Source organism: Anarrhichthys ocellatus, unplaced genomic scaffold (genome assembly GCF_004355925.1).
Source record: "Anarrhichthys ocellatus isolate YVR2014 unplaced genomic scaffold, GSC_Weel_1.0 scaffold284, whole genome shotgun sequence".
Lineage (NCBI taxonomy): Eukaryota > Metazoa > Chordata > Actinopteri > Perciformes > Anarhichadidae > Anarrhichthys > Anarrhichthys ocellatus.
In genome coordinates this window covers 15,636-30,868 of record NW_022280304.1, presented here as the reverse complement: position 1 = coordinate 30,868, position 15,233 = coordinate 15,636, and the positions used below count along the sequence as shown (strand labels likewise).

The 15,233-nt window shown below is 45.6% G+C and overlaps 1 protein-coding gene across 3 annotated transcripts in view; it reads left to right on the top strand.

Moving 5' to 3' along the window:
• Positions 1-15,233, top strand: part of LOC116401219 (ADAMTS-like protein 2) — a 29,727-nt gene that overhangs the window by 4,095 nt on the left and 10,399 nt on the right. For all 3 annotated transcript variants that reach the window (XM_031879525.1, XM_031879524.1, XM_031879523.1), the window contains exons 3-7: positions 48-148; positions 11,812-11,887; positions 12,443-12,545; positions 12,966-13,111; positions 13,238-13,361. In XM_031879525.1, the coding sequence (XP_031735385.1) occupies positions 48-148; positions 11,812-11,887; positions 12,443-12,545; positions 12,966-13,111; positions 13,238-13,361 (550 nt within the window). The remainder of the gene's footprint in view (positions 1-47; positions 149-11,811; positions 11,888-12,442; positions 12,546-12,965; positions 13,112-13,237; positions 13,362-15,233) is intronic.

Sequence of the window (15,233 nt, the reverse complement as noted above, 5' to 3'; positions counted from 1 at the left end):
ACGCCACACCAGGGTGCTTCTAATGCCTGTTGTATATTTTCTCCCAGGAGGTGTTTCAGTGGTGGGGAGAGTGGTCCAGTTGGTCCTCTTGTTCCAGGAGTTGTGGAGGAGGAGTGAGGAGTCAGGAGAGACACTGTCTGATACAGAGGTGTGTGTGTGTGTGTGTGTGTGTGTGTGTGTGTGCGCGCGCGCGCGCATATAAAGAGGGAGAATGACTTCTATATTACTCTTCTCTCTGAATGTTGTGGTTTGTACAGTGAGGGCCGCAAGGGAAACCTAAAGTCAGGGTGCATGTGAATGTGACCGACTCATTTAAGCCCCGTGGCAGCTCAAACAGGCCCATGTTGGAGGCATTATATGTTGGGGGGGGGGGGGGGGGGCAACATGTTTCCTTTGTTACTATCTGCCTTTGTCTTTTGTTATTTACCCCTTGAAAAGGGTTCAGCTTTTGTGTGCAATGCCACTACCAAACATATTGTCAGATGTGAGCGATGTGGAGTTTGGTCTTTTGCTTTAAATCAAGAGGCCGTCATGAATCCTCTGAAAGCTTGTCGGGACAGCTGCTCCACCTGAGGCTGTGATTTACAGCCATGTTACAACAGCCGAGGTTTGTTGTAAGACAAAGATCACTGTATCTCTCGGGGCTTACTGCTGTTATTAAACAGTTACTGCATATATCTGGCAAGGTTTTATGAAATAAACACACAGCTACACCATTTTATTGATAACACATTATCATTTTCCCACCAAACAATATAGTTTTAATCATTTAATTTTTCTTCTGTTGGGGCCAAAACTGTTTGCTCTGTGAATTATGCTCTTTTTGTCTCTGTTCAAATATAAATGATTGAAGGAAAGAAGACAAATATTAATATATAGATGACTCTAAACTTTTGATCGGTGTATCTACTACCATCAGCAACTGTTATGCTCACTTCCTGCTCACTTTTGTCAGTTATTTCATTTTGTCACAGTGTAGAACACTCAGCACTTACACACAAATTAAATCGCTAGAAATGAAGTTCTCATTTCTGCACCTCTGGCTCCCATTTGTAGCCCAATGATAGTTTTTTACTTCTGGCGATTGCATTCACGGTTCCAAAGTCATATAAGTGGTGTTCATTTGTGATGATTATCTTGCTAAAGACGTGTGAAAAATCCCATTGGCAACCAGTGTGATGCTAAATATCAGGGTTAGCCTACAACATCTGTCATCCCTGCACCACAGCGTAGCCTCCTCCGGACCGCTCTGGTCCAGTTGGATGATCAGGTCTGAATACGGTGAGCGGACCACATAGTCTGTTTAACGGCCCCGGCTTTGTTCAACTTCTCTCTCATTCATGTAGGCACGTCTCCTTTGTTTTTGTCTTTTAATCTTACTCCTCTATCTGCTCCATCTCTTCCAAATACTAATCCATGCTCAGACCATCTATTCTCACAATTCATAACAAAATCTGATATTATAACCAGAAGTGCAACTGCTTCGCATTGAGAAGAATAATGCCCCTTCGCTGTAAAATATCATGATCAAATATATCATGGACTGAAGTCAGCTATTGCTCTTATAAAACGGTCATCAAATATTGCCATATAAAAGTTCCATTTTAAATGTATTAATAATAATGTTAAATAGGCCCTCTTGTGCTGGCTGCCTGCTGTAGAATGGCAGTTACTATGGAACTTACATTAGCTGCTAACATATATCTTTTTCATCACGGGCTAGCGTTTAATTGATTTCATAATTTGGCTCTTTATTTACATTAATGGTATGTGTCCCGTGTCAGTAGGATGACTTTGATAAGTGCTTGTGGAGGTGTGTTGCTTGGGGTGGCGACCATGTTACCCCACTGTCTCGGGTCCCTGAGCTTCAGTTGTCGATAGATATGGAGAGAGGTGTCAACTTGTGTTAGATCCTGACCCAGCCGGTCACCATGTTAGGAAATGTAAATCATTATCAAGTTACGCTGCATGACATCATTAATATGAAACTGGACTTAACGTACGCTCATTATTTTTGTTTTCACACATCTCTGCCAACTACAGCTGTGTAGCTGTGCCTCTTATAACACTACAGTGTTATAAGAGGCAGTCAAAATGGGGGGAATGGAATAGCAATTTGATGTTAACATGAGCCCTAAAATAGCACTTTACCGTCTCTCCTCAATAAACAGGACCTCAGCCGCACCACTCCACCCACCCCGGTGCAAGTGGGTTTGTTTGGAGCCATTTGGCTTTGTGCTCTCAGGAAAATAGAGCCCAACATTTTAAGAATGAAAGATACAATTTTATGTTAAAAAGAATCAACGACTTGGATATTTGATGAGTCATTCATGTCTTGTACACAGTGTATGTAAAGACGTACAGGAAACAACACATGGTGGAAGAGTGACTAGAGACATGGCCATACACAAAGGGAAGTTAGGTAGCGGTGATAGAATGTGTGTGTTTGTAGCCATCTCGTTACCTTTGACCTCCCCCTGTCAGACTTGCGGAAATGTCTGTCAACTGAGATTAACGCCACTCTGCCCTCACTGCTGGCCTCCTTCCTCCTTCTTTTCCTGTCTTTGTTATTCTCCTTCCCATTTTCTCCTCTCATGTCTGCCGCTTTTATTCCTCTTTATTTTTACCCATTTCTCTCCTCTTCACTTCTTTTTTTCCACACTCTTCTCTTCTTCTACTACCCTAACCCATTCACGTCTTCCTCTCCTGCTTTTTTCCCCCTCTTCCTCTCCTGCCCTACACTCATCACCTTTTACCAATTAGACGTGACACTCTCACACAGTGACCTCTCGCTCACCTCTTCCTGGAGTCTCTTCTACTTTAACGTCTTAACAGTGTAGGAGGATGGACTGACGAAAGAGAGACACAGATGGATAGATGGTGGAGGTGTGTGTGTGGGGGGGAGTGCAGTTAACATGGTAATGAAAGACAGGCATTAACTCCTGTAGGTCCTTCTCCGCACACACACACACACACACACACAGACAGAATTGGCATTATGTTAACCATAAACTACAGCGTTCTTAGACAGATTTGTCTTGGTACATCTGTTGCAAACACATCTTACTTGTTGCGACATTTTGTAAACTTGTGAAGTTCTGAGACCCTTAAGATGTGTTGCCATCAGCTGCTTTAAAGTGAATTAAGAGGTCCTTTCTATTTTACTGTCAAAAAACACATTTGAGTAGTTATTGTTCCTCAGAGCTAGCTATTGTTGATCAGATGTTTCCTCTGAAGACTTGAATGTACGACCCGCAAGTAGTCACACAACCACAATAGAACACTAAACACAGCGAGCCGGTCAGCAGGCCCATGGCACCTCAACTACATTATCATGTTACCTTTCATCATTCATTTGTTAATAAAAGTACTCCAGAGTTAGTTATGTTGAAGTTTTTATCGAAAGCCACTTACAATAAGTGCATTCAGCCAAGAATCATGCAAGTGCATCAACTTCTTATGTTGAACTGCTTCAACTGATACATGTAGAACTAATAAGACATAGAGAAAGAAACGCCCACTCATAGTGAGGGAGGAGCAAGCTGGTTGGCAGTAGCACAGCGCAGCGGACCGATTGGGATGTATGGTTTGACCATATCTGGAATGTAGGTGTTATGGGTGTAGTAAGGACCAGGGAGCAGTACGACAAACACCAGGAATAGTTTGACTTGAACTCTTTATTTTCTTCGACACAAACGACAGGAAGAATATTCTCAGGAAAACAGCAACAGGTTCTCGTGGTCAAGGGCAGAAGGCTGAGCGAGTTACCAGGGCAGAGGCAAGGCGAGGTAGTCCAAAACAGGCAGGGTCGGATCCAAGGCCGCAGAGTCAGAATCCCCACCCGGGTTCAGGTGGTAGGGTTTCTTGGTCCCGGAGGGAGGTCTCTCATAGTCCGCACCAGGTACCTGCTGGGTGTCCCTGGCAGTTGTCTGGGTCCTAGACGGTTGTTCTGGGTGCTGCCGATGAAATCTGGCGATGAGTTGAGGGTCGCAGATGTTCCGAGCCGGAACCAATTGCCTCTCCTCCGGACCGTATCCCTCCCAGTTGACCAGGTATTGAAGCCCTCGCCCCCAGCGGCGGGAGCGCAGCAGGCGTTGAACCGAGTAAACCGGACCTCCTTCGATGAGGCGGAGGAGGTGGAGGAGGAGGCGGAGCAGCCGGCACCAAAGGACTGTCCCGGACCGGTTTGACCTTGGATACATGGAACGTGGGGTGAATGCGCATGGATCTGGGGAGCTTGAGCCTTACTGCCGCCGGGTTGATGGTCCTCTCAATTTCGAACAGCCCGATGAACCTTGGGCCCAGCTTTTTAGACTCCACCCGCAAAGGTAGGTCCCTGGTTGACAACCACACCCTCTGACCCACCTGGTAGATAGGGGCTGGAGTGCGGTGTCGGTTAGCCGCTGTAGCAGCGCGGTCTGCAGACCGGAGCAGGGTTGCTCGGGCCCTAGCCCAGGTCTGGCGGCAGCGGCGGAGGAATGTCTGGACAGATGGGCAGGAAACCTCCTTTTCCAATGTAGGGAACAGAGGTGGCTGGAACCCATAAGCACACTGAAAAGGTGACAAGCCTGTTGCGGAGCTGGTCAGGGTGTTATGGGCGTACTCCACCCACATCAACTGGCGGGACCAGGAGGCAGGATTCCGGGAGACCATGCAGCGAAGGGCTGTTTCCATCTCCTGATTCTTCCTCTCCGTCTGACCGTTGGACTGAGGGTGAAACCCCAAGGACAGACTGACAGTGGCCCCCAGCAAAGTGCAGAATTCCCTCCAAAAGATGGAGGTGAACTGAGGACCTCGGTCGGAGACAACGTCGACTGAAGTTCCATGCAGGCGGAAGATATGCAGGGAGATGAGTTCTGCCGTCTCCTTAGCAGATGGGAGTTTGGGAAGAGGAATGAAATGGGCCAGCTTGCTGAATCTGTCGACCACTGTCAGAATGACGGTGTGGCCCTCAGATGATGGTAGTCCGGTGACAAAGTCCAAGGAGATGTGAGACCACGGACGATGAGGCACTGGGAGAGGCTGCAGGAGGCCGGCCGGAGCCTGGTGGTAAGGTTTATGTTGGTTGCACACTGGGCAAGCGTTGACGAATTCCCTGGTGTCCTTGTTGAGCGAGACCCACCAGAAGCGCTGCCTCAGGACGTCCTGGGTCCTCTGTATGCCCGGGTGGCAGGTAAGTGGAGAGGAGTGTGCCCACTGGAGGACGTCGGACCGAAGGGCCTGAGGGATGAACAGGCGGTTAGGAGGGCACGCGCTGGGACCGGCTTGACCCCGAGTCGCGGCCCTCACCGATTCCTCAATCTCCCAGGTGAGAACGGCTACTTGACAGCAAGCAGGGAGGATGGACGAGGAGCCAGAGGTGGATTCCTCCTCCCCCTGGAATTGACAGGAAAGGGTATCAGACTTGACATTGCGGGAACCGGGGCGATAGGAGAGCGCGAAGTGGAATCGGGTGAAGAATAACGACCACCTGGCCTGTCGGGAATTGAGTCTCTTGGCTTTGCGGATGTACTCAAGGTATTTATGGTCAGTCCAAACCAGGAATGGGAGCTTGGTCCCCTCCAACCAATGCCGCCACGCCTCCAGGGCCAGCTTCACTGCTGGTAGTTCTCAGTTACCAATGTCATAGTTTCTCTCGGTGGGGGAAAGCCGTCGCGAGAAAAAGGCGTAGGGATGGAGCTTTTGGTCAGTGGCCGAGCGTTGGGACAGGACACCCCCAACTCCTATGTCGGAGGCATCCACCTCCACCACAAATTTTCTGTCTGGATCCGGGACTCGGAGGATGGGTGCAGAAGTGAACCTGGACTTCAGGTTCTGGAAGGTCTCTTCAGCTGCAGAAGTCCAACGGAAAGGGGTCTTGGAGGAGGTGAGGGCGGTGAGTGGAGAAGCAACCGCACTGTAATTCCTGATGAACCTCCGATAGAAATTGGCAAACCCCAGGAAACTTTGAAGTTGCTTGCGGAGCTTGGGACAGGCCAGGTAGTGACAGTGGCAACCTTAGCGGGGTCCATCTGGATGCTGCCCTGGGAGACGATATAACCCAGGAATGAGACCATGGGAACATGAAACTCGCACTTTTCCGCCTTCACAAACAGGGAGTTCTCCAGAAGGCGTTGAAGCACAGACTAGACGTGGTGCACATGTTCCTCTTGGTTCCTGGAGAAGATCAAGATGTCATCGAGGTAGATGAATACGTGCCGGTCCAACATGTCTCGAAGCACGTCGTTAACCAGGGCCTGGAAGATGGCAGGGGCGTTGGTTAAGCCGAAGGGCATCACAAGGTACTCGTAATGTCCTTTAGGTGTATTGAATGCCGTCTTCCACTCATCCCCTTCTCTGATCCGGACCAGGTGGTAGGCGTTACGGAGGTCGAGCTTGGAGAAGCTGGTGGCTCCTTGAAGTAGCTCAAAGGCCGTTGCGATGAGTGGCAACGGGTACCGGTTCTTAATCGTGATTTCATTTAAGCCCCGGTAGTCGATACAGGGTCTGAGAGTCTTATCCTTCTCCACAAAGAAAAATCCAGCCCCTGCGGGAGAGGACGAGGGGCATATGATACCGGAAGCCAGGGAGTCATTAATAGAGTTGTCCATCGCTTCTCTTTCCGGAGCAGACAGGGAATAAAGGCGCCCCTTCGGTGGGAACGTACCAGGAAAGAGGTCGATGGCACAATCATACGGACGGTGGGGAGGCAGAGACATGGCCTGGGACTTGTTGAAAACCTCCCTAAAGTCCAAGTATTCCTCAGGAACCCCCGTAAGTTCAGGCGCGGATTTGGTGAGCCCGGCACTTTGTGGAACGGCGGCTTGCTTCAGGCAGACTAGGTGACAGGCCTGGCTCCAACCCCGAAAAGCTCTCGTAGTCCAGTCGACGTGCGGATTATGTCGATGCAGCCAGGGGTATCCCAGAATGAGGGGGATGCGAGGGGTTTGCAGGATGTGGAAGCTGATGGTCTCGTGGTGGTTGCCGGATAACAGCATGTGTACCGGAAAGGTTTGGTGCGTCACCCTTCCCAGAAGATGACCGTCCAGGGCGCTGGCTGAAACAGCCTGTGGAAGAGGTATCCGGTCGATTCCCAACTGGGTAACAAGGTCCTCGTCCATAATGGACGCGTCTGCTCCAGAATCCAGGAAGGTGGAAATAGTATGAGAGCCCCCGGTTAATAGTAGTTGGGCATGGAAAAGTAGTCGTTGACAGGCGGAGGATCGGGAATCTGCTCGACTCTCCCGTACCTCCCTCCTTACTGGCGAGCCCGGCCTTTTAACGGGCAATTGTGAGCATAATGACCCGCCTGACCACAGTACATGCAGAGGTTTCCCCGTCTGCGTCACTCACGTTCCTCCGTGGATAGCCCAGTACGTCCCAATTGCATGGGTTCGCTCTCCTGAGGAAGCGGCTGCGTCGGCAACAAGATTGCCCCTGACTTGGCTGTCAGGGTTAGGGTCAGGAATGCATTGCAACCCTCAGGATCCCCAGCGTAACATTCGCGCTCCCCCACCCGGGGCTCTGAGACCGCCATAGATACTGCTGGACCCATTCCCGACTGAACCGGAGCAAGTAGCGGCGACGCCGCCATGTTGGTCGGAGCTGTGGCTGCCGTGAGTTGTCGTACCTGGTCTATCAACGTAGTGAGAATCTGGTTCTGATTCACCAGGTTGTGGCAAACCTCGGCGGTGTTGGTGACCACCATGGTCTCAGTTCGCCGCATCGCCTCCTCGATCACCTCGAGCCAGCCATGCCGTGGCACCGTCTGCTGGATCCATGTTCTGGCCAGATCGTACTGTTACGGGTGTAGTAAGGACCCAGGAGCAGTACGACAAACACCAGGAATAGTTTGACTTGAACTCTTTATTTTCTTCAACACACACGACAGGAAGAATATTCTCAGGAAAACAGCGACAGGTTCTCGTGGTCAAGGACAGAAGGCTGAGCGAGTTACCAGGGCAGAGGCAAGACGAGGTAGTCCGAAACAGGCAGGGTCGGCAACAGGGAATCAGTCCAAGGGTGTATGCGGGAAAGTATTGCATGAAAGCAGAGAACGATCTGGCAGTGAGTGTGTGTGAGGCAGGGTTTTAAATAGTGGAGGAGGCAGAGTGAGCAGGTAAGAGTAATGAGCTGATGAGGTGAGTGTGACTAGCAGGTGCACTGAATGAACTGATTAGGTGAGTGAGAGGTGGAAAAAACTAGATAGAAGTGGCAGAGCTGTGACAGAAGGTAAGTATTTAGAAGGATTCAAACAGCAACAGGAAGTCAGTGCACGGTGCAGTGGAGAGGGGTAATGTAGGAGAACTTGGGTATGTTGACGACCAGCCAGGCTGCTGCATTCAAGATGAGCTGCAGAGGTCGGATGGGACCTGCAGGCCCACCAGCCACAAGGATGTTGCCGTAGTCCATACGTGAGATGACAAGAACCTGACACAGTACCTGCACTAGTGATGGCGAGATGAAGCTTCATGAAGCATTGAAGCTTTCCATCCAATTGGTTCACACATGGGTCGAAGCGTCATGGTGCTTCATTTGCTCTACTGCGCCATCAAGTGGACAATAAATGTAAAACAGGCAGAGTGATTAAAATGACATCATAGCTTTGGTGTGTGAAGCATTGAATTGAATAAATGAATGAATGATGTTTGTGATGTGTGATACATAACTTATGAAGTTATTAATATGGTGTCTGTCTTTATGATACAATGGCGGGGTCAAAAGGGAAAGTGGAAACAAATTGGGGAGAGGGTTGTGATGTGAAAAGTAAAAAAAAAGTTAAAGTTAGGATTTTATTGTCATATACATATACGAAATTTGACTTCTGCATTTAACCCATCCTTAGCTTATTGGGAGCAGTGGGCTGCTGAGAAGCGCCCAGGCTTCAGCAGTTAGGGGTTCAGTGTCTTGCTCAGGTACAAGTCGGCATAAAATATGTAGAAACTAAGGATCGAACCACCGATCTTGCTGTTACCAGACAACTCTCCCCATTGAGCCACGGCCTAATGTGCTTCTGTAACGTGGTTTGTGACTGTGATTATGTTACTAGGGACAACATGTAACACGTAAAACATTTTATTCATTTTTATTTAAAAATATCAACTTTTCCACAGTGCTGAGCTTATTATGAGAGATCAGATCAAAATGTTCCCAGACAGGGGAAAAATCTCCTCTTTCTTGCTGGTTCCATCGCAGAAAAAAGAAGCTTGAGTAGTTTGTAAACAAATGCGCAATAAAGTCCTAAGTACACAAAATGTGACCGGGGATCCATTGCATTTCGCTGCCCCTTTTATTTCAAATCGCACGCCAAACCCGTGAACCATTTCCTGAATCAGTCACGTGGTGCGGCTGGTTCGTGAGGCTTCGAATGTCACCACATACATCATCGACACAAGCCTCGATACGCGCTTCATCAAAATCTTCCTGGATTACTCGACACAAGCTTCGAAGCATCGACACAAAAGGTCACATCACTAACCTGTTGAATCCTACTTGAAGGACCGAGAATACTTTGTGTCTGTAGCTAATTACACATCAGAGCTGACTAAAATGACATGTGGTGTTCCCCAAGGTTCAATACTGGGGCCTCTTCTGTTCAACATCTACATGCTTCCTCTAGCTCAGATTATGAAAAACAACAAAGTGTGTTATCATAATTATGCAGACGACACACAAATCTACATAACTATGTCACCAGGGGACTATAATCCCATACAAGGGCTGGGTAACTGCATTGAACAAATCAACAACTGGATGTGCCAGGATTTTCTTCAATTAAACAAAGATAAAACGGAAGTAATTGTTTTTGGTACCAAGGACGAACGATTGAAAATCACCGCTCAGCTTCAATCACTGATGTTAAAACCCACAAACCAAGCCAGAAATCTGGGTGTAGTTATGGATTCAGACCTCAACCTGAACAGCCATATTAAGACAATTACAAAATCAGCCTACTATCACCTGAAGAATATATCAAGGATTAGAGGACTTATGTCTCAACAGGATTTGGAAAAACTTGTCCATGCATTTATCTTCAGCAGACTGGACTACTGTAACGGTGTGTTTACAGGTCTCTGTAAAAAGTCATTCAGAACGCTGCAGCTCGAGTCCTCACTAAGACCAGGAGGGTGGATCACATTACTCCAGTTCTGAGGTCTTTGCACTGGCTTCCTGTCAAACAAAGAATTGACTTTAAAACCCTGCTGTTGGTTTATAAAGCACTGAATGGTTTAGGGCCTAAATACATCTCTGAACGGCTGCTACCTTATGAACTATCCCGACCCCTTAGGTCGTTTGGGACTGGTCTACTTTCTGTTCCCAGAGTCAGAACTAAACATGGAGAAGCAGCTTTCAGTTTTTCTGCTTCACATATCTGGAACAAAGTCCCAGAAAGCTGCAGGTCTGCTGAGACCCTCAGCTCCTTTAAATCAAGATTGAAGACTTTTCTGTTTGCTGCTGCCTTTAATTGAACCAGATTCAATTAATATATTCATCAATTTCCTGCATTTCTGCATTTTACTACTGTATTTTATTTCTTACACTGTTTTTATTGTTTCAATGAATGTTCTTAATTGTTTTTAAATCTCCTTGTCTTTTGCCTTATGTTTTGATGCTTTTAATGGTTTTATGTGAAGCACTTAGAATTACCTTGTTGTTGAAATGTGCTATACAAATAAACTTGCCTTGCCTTGCCTTGCACCGCCTCCTGGGTCAGGAACTGACTTATCCTTCCGATGTCTTGGAGAATAAATCTACAGCGAGAGTGAGTTGTTGGAGAGATGTTGGCAGAGGACAGCGGTCAACAAAAAGCAAGACCCCCTCTCTCACCCCCTCTCCTTCCATTCATTAAACTAAACTACGGAACAGCATATATCCCCATTGCCGTCCCCAACACCACGTGACTCAATTACCGGACGTGACATAAAAGGGTGTACAAAATGACACAGGCCATACCTGGCTCCTACATCCACTAAGCCTCAACTGGCAGGCCACAGCTGCGGTGCAGGAATGAGTGGGGGCATCCAGCTTTGGATGACCTAAAAGTTTAGGTTAAATACATCAGTCTGGTGCACTTTCATTGCTAAATTAAGAGGTTTGATCTTTGAAGAAGTTTGTGCTCTTGTTAACAATTTAATCATAAACACATTGGTTGTATGGATATGAATGGTGATGACACAGCATAAAGCATGGTAAACAAAATGGGGTCCGCATTTGAAGATGGGTCGGGTGGGTTGTCGACATCGCTGCAGACCCTGATGCACTGAGGACCATGTTTAGTTGAGCTGAGATCTGGTGACTGTGAAGGCCATAGCATATGATTCACCACATTTTCATGCATATTATTCCCTCGCCAGCTTTTCCTTGCAGCCTGGAGGAACAGCCACTATTACAGCCTGGTCAGTCAGTGCTGTCCTGCTGCTATGCAATGATCAATTAAACATCACAAAAATGAGACTTTTAAACAGTGACGTGACCGAAAATGTTGTAAAAAAGCCGTGAAATAGTTTCTGTGATGGATTCATTTGAGCTGGAAAGCCTTCTGTCAACCTTACTAGACTCCTCCGTGTTGTTAGCAAAGACACAACTGGTGAAATTGTTTTTATTCAGTTCTTGACCAGAAAGTACAAAATATGAAGTAGTATCTGACGCTGCCGTTGCTTACTCTTGCTAGACCAAACCAAGGAGACAAAGGCCATAACCCTCTCTCCGATGTGATACTGGGATGATAGTGTATAGTATATATACTGCCTTATTTTATATATCTTGTGTGTTGTCTATGTTATACAGTATATTAAACATCTTGTGTTATTCTGTATCCTCTCTCTGTCTCAGGCTGTCCACAACCCAGAATGTAAACAGTTCATATTGTGTTGGCTCTCCGAAACAGTACCAGCTCTGTCCAAACCAGGTATGATGCTACATTGATGTTGATACCATAACAATGAGTACTCCATTGAGTCCTCAACCATAGAATACAGAGGTAAATGGAAGAAATTAGTAAGAAAAACTAACAAAGTCTTTAAAGAGTAACTTCTGTATTTTTCAACACTCAGCTAAACTTTCTGTAGTCTAAAGCAACAAACTCTGCCTCGCCGGCACTCACGTTTCGACTGTTGTCCTCCAGCAAGCGTCACCATGCGAGATTTCAGAACAAGACTTTTCCTTGACAAAGACTCTCCATAATGTTGTCAGACACTTATAACGATCTGAGCCTCTCAGTGACCAAAACACACATTTTTAGTGGACGTAAATGACGGAGCCAGCTTGCCCCGATATGATTAACCTGGAGCCTACAGAGCCTTCGCTCAATACTGGACCAATTACAACAATTGTTGTCTCTTTTAGTCAGCTGGACACAAAGACATGGGGAAATAGGGTCCAGGTTGAAATATAACAAAGTCACTCTTTAAGATGCAGGTATCTTTTTCTGTATGTGTTTGTGTGTTTCGTTGTGGTTTTTCAGCCCTGTCCCAGCCCCACTGTGAGCTTCAAACAGCACCAGTGTTCCCAGTTCAATTCTAAAGCCTTTGGAAGAAGATACTACCAGTGGATACCTCTTTACCCTGGTATGATATCAATCTATGGTCTTCGTCTTTCTTCCAGTCTGTCAGGTATCAATCTTGAACGCAGTCGAGGCCTCCCTCCATACTCTTCTAGCTATCTCTGCTGGACATTAACATTCACACCGTCTTGAATAAATGAAAGTCAATTGTTAAAAAATTGTCAATCTTCTGATAATCGTTGAGTTTATATGATATGTCAGTCTTACTAAGTCCAGCAAATGTGAAAGATTGACTTTAACAGGTGGTCGATGAGTTAAAGCTGCACAAGGCAACATTACATGTGGCCAATCCCAAATGATAACCACATGTAACTCAATTGGTTTTGTAAACTTCATTGCACAGTAATCCTTTAATCCATTATGATGGATCCATTATGATGTCACTAAATGAAATGTCTTTTGAAACATGTAATTCCCTGTGTAGCTGATTACATCAGCATCTCCAATAAGCCATGTGACCTGCAGTGCACAACCATCAGTGGTGAGAGACAGCTGCTAGTCCCCGCCCACGATGGTACATTCTGCCACGATGCCAAATACCATGGAGTCTGTATAGAGGGAATATGTCAGGTAACCCGACAAGAAAATTACATGTTATTTTTCTGTAATAAATCATTCATGATTTTACTCTCATTCATAGCGAATGCTTCTTGTTGATGAGAAACACTGTAAGAGTGATCCTCTGAATGTGTCCAGCCTGTAGGTTGTGATGGGGAGCTGTACGGCAGTAAGACGGTAGACAGATGTGGAGTATGTGGAGGCAACGGGACGTCTTGCCAGCGCATCTCTGGATCATACAGGAAGGCACTCACACAGTTAGGTAACACACACACACCAGTAGACAGATGTGAATAGAAGTATTCATTATGAAGCATTATCATTAATGTCTGGTGTTGAATTTGGTTACACTGGCACAACACTAAATTCTCTGGATTCACATTCTAATTTCTGTTTCACTGAAAGTCAGCTGCTGTTTTAACTGGGCCCTCAGAAACCCTCTCATCAAGTTCTACTGTAGTCATTAATCACAGGATATCTTAACATACTGGCGGGATGACAATGTTATAGCTTCACACAGAATTAGCCCTTTTATTTAGTTCATTTTTAGTCTACAAAAACTTGTTAGATTTTTAAGTCTTGCCTTAATCAAAGAACAGCATGAACAATTCAGTCTAGTTTTAGTCAAGACCAAGAATGAGTCTTTTAAACTTCAGAAGAACTGGTTTCAATGATTTATTATCCATTTGATTTTAGGCAAAAAGAACTGGATCTGAAGATGATATGTGTGTTTAAGAATGCAGATTGGGGGTCTGCTCTGATGTTATTCCCGAAGCTTTTGTTTTTGGCCTTCATGTTATATTAGACTGTGTTCTATTCACAAGTGTTTATAATTATGTGTACTACACAGTCAGAATATGGCCTGGAGCCAATCCAGATTTATGTATCAATTATACTGAGCATGATTTATCATAGACACTCCAAATGAAACAAAGGTGTCGTTAAACAAGATGTTGATGTATCCAGTTCAGCCCCTCATATGCAAGCAAGTTGTTATGAGATGCTAGTAAAACATCACATTACACCACCGACATTTGTACTAAAGTTGGTGTAAGTTAAAAAGCAACATTATTAAATCTTATTACCTCCATTTCAGTGTCGTGTGTCATGTTGGTAGCACTCTTCCCAGCAGTATTGTAGCTGCATGGCTTCTCTCTTAACAATGACGTTATTACACACTTCTTCTCAACAAGGCGTTACATTTGAAGAGGGTAGAAAAGGCACAGGAAGAGAAATGTGCAGCCATCCAATGGCAAGGAGATTTGGATTACATGATTGGTTGACAAAAAAACACTTTATGTAATTGATTTATATGAGGTCAGATCAGTCTCAATAATTGCAAATGCACACAGAAAGACTCACAAATGCAAACAGAAAGATTCACAGATGTGCACAGAACAATTCACAAATACATTCCAATGCACACATAAATAAATTACGATTTATATAAATGTTAAAAAAAATCACAAATATATTTCTGCATTTGTATGTATTTCTGTGTGGATTTTTCTATTTGTTTGTGGATTTGTATGGATTTGTTTGTGGATCGCACTGCATTTATTTGTGGGTTTATGAGACTCCCCTGACATCACTAGATTTGCAAATGCCTTTTTTTCAACATTCTCATTTTCAACCAATCACATGAGCGCAGCTCCCCCCTCCCCTCCCCACGAGGCTGCTAGCGTTAGAGTTGCGCAATTTGCAGAAGCGACAGGTCAGAAGTCGAGAAAGGGCAAGCTCAAATCGTGGCAGCGGAAGCTAGCAGAGGCACTTCCTGTTGCAAGCTGCCACTGTTTTGGTGCGGATTCCGCGGTAGTTTAGTCTTTATTTGTCGTTATTTGACATTATGTGAGAATATATTAAGGTCCTTGAAGGTATGACTGTTGGTAGTTGTAATTAGTTTAGTAAAAAAACATGTGATCAGGTTCTTCTTACTGCCTCCCCCAAACTACTGTCCTGTTGAGAGAGACAGGACAAACAGAGAGAAAAAGTTGTATACAAATTGTATAAATATATACATACATATAAATATATTTATATAGATACATACCTACATATACATACATATACTGTATGTATATATATCCAAATCAATAGGTTATATGGGTTGCTATCATTCTAAACAGTACAATGC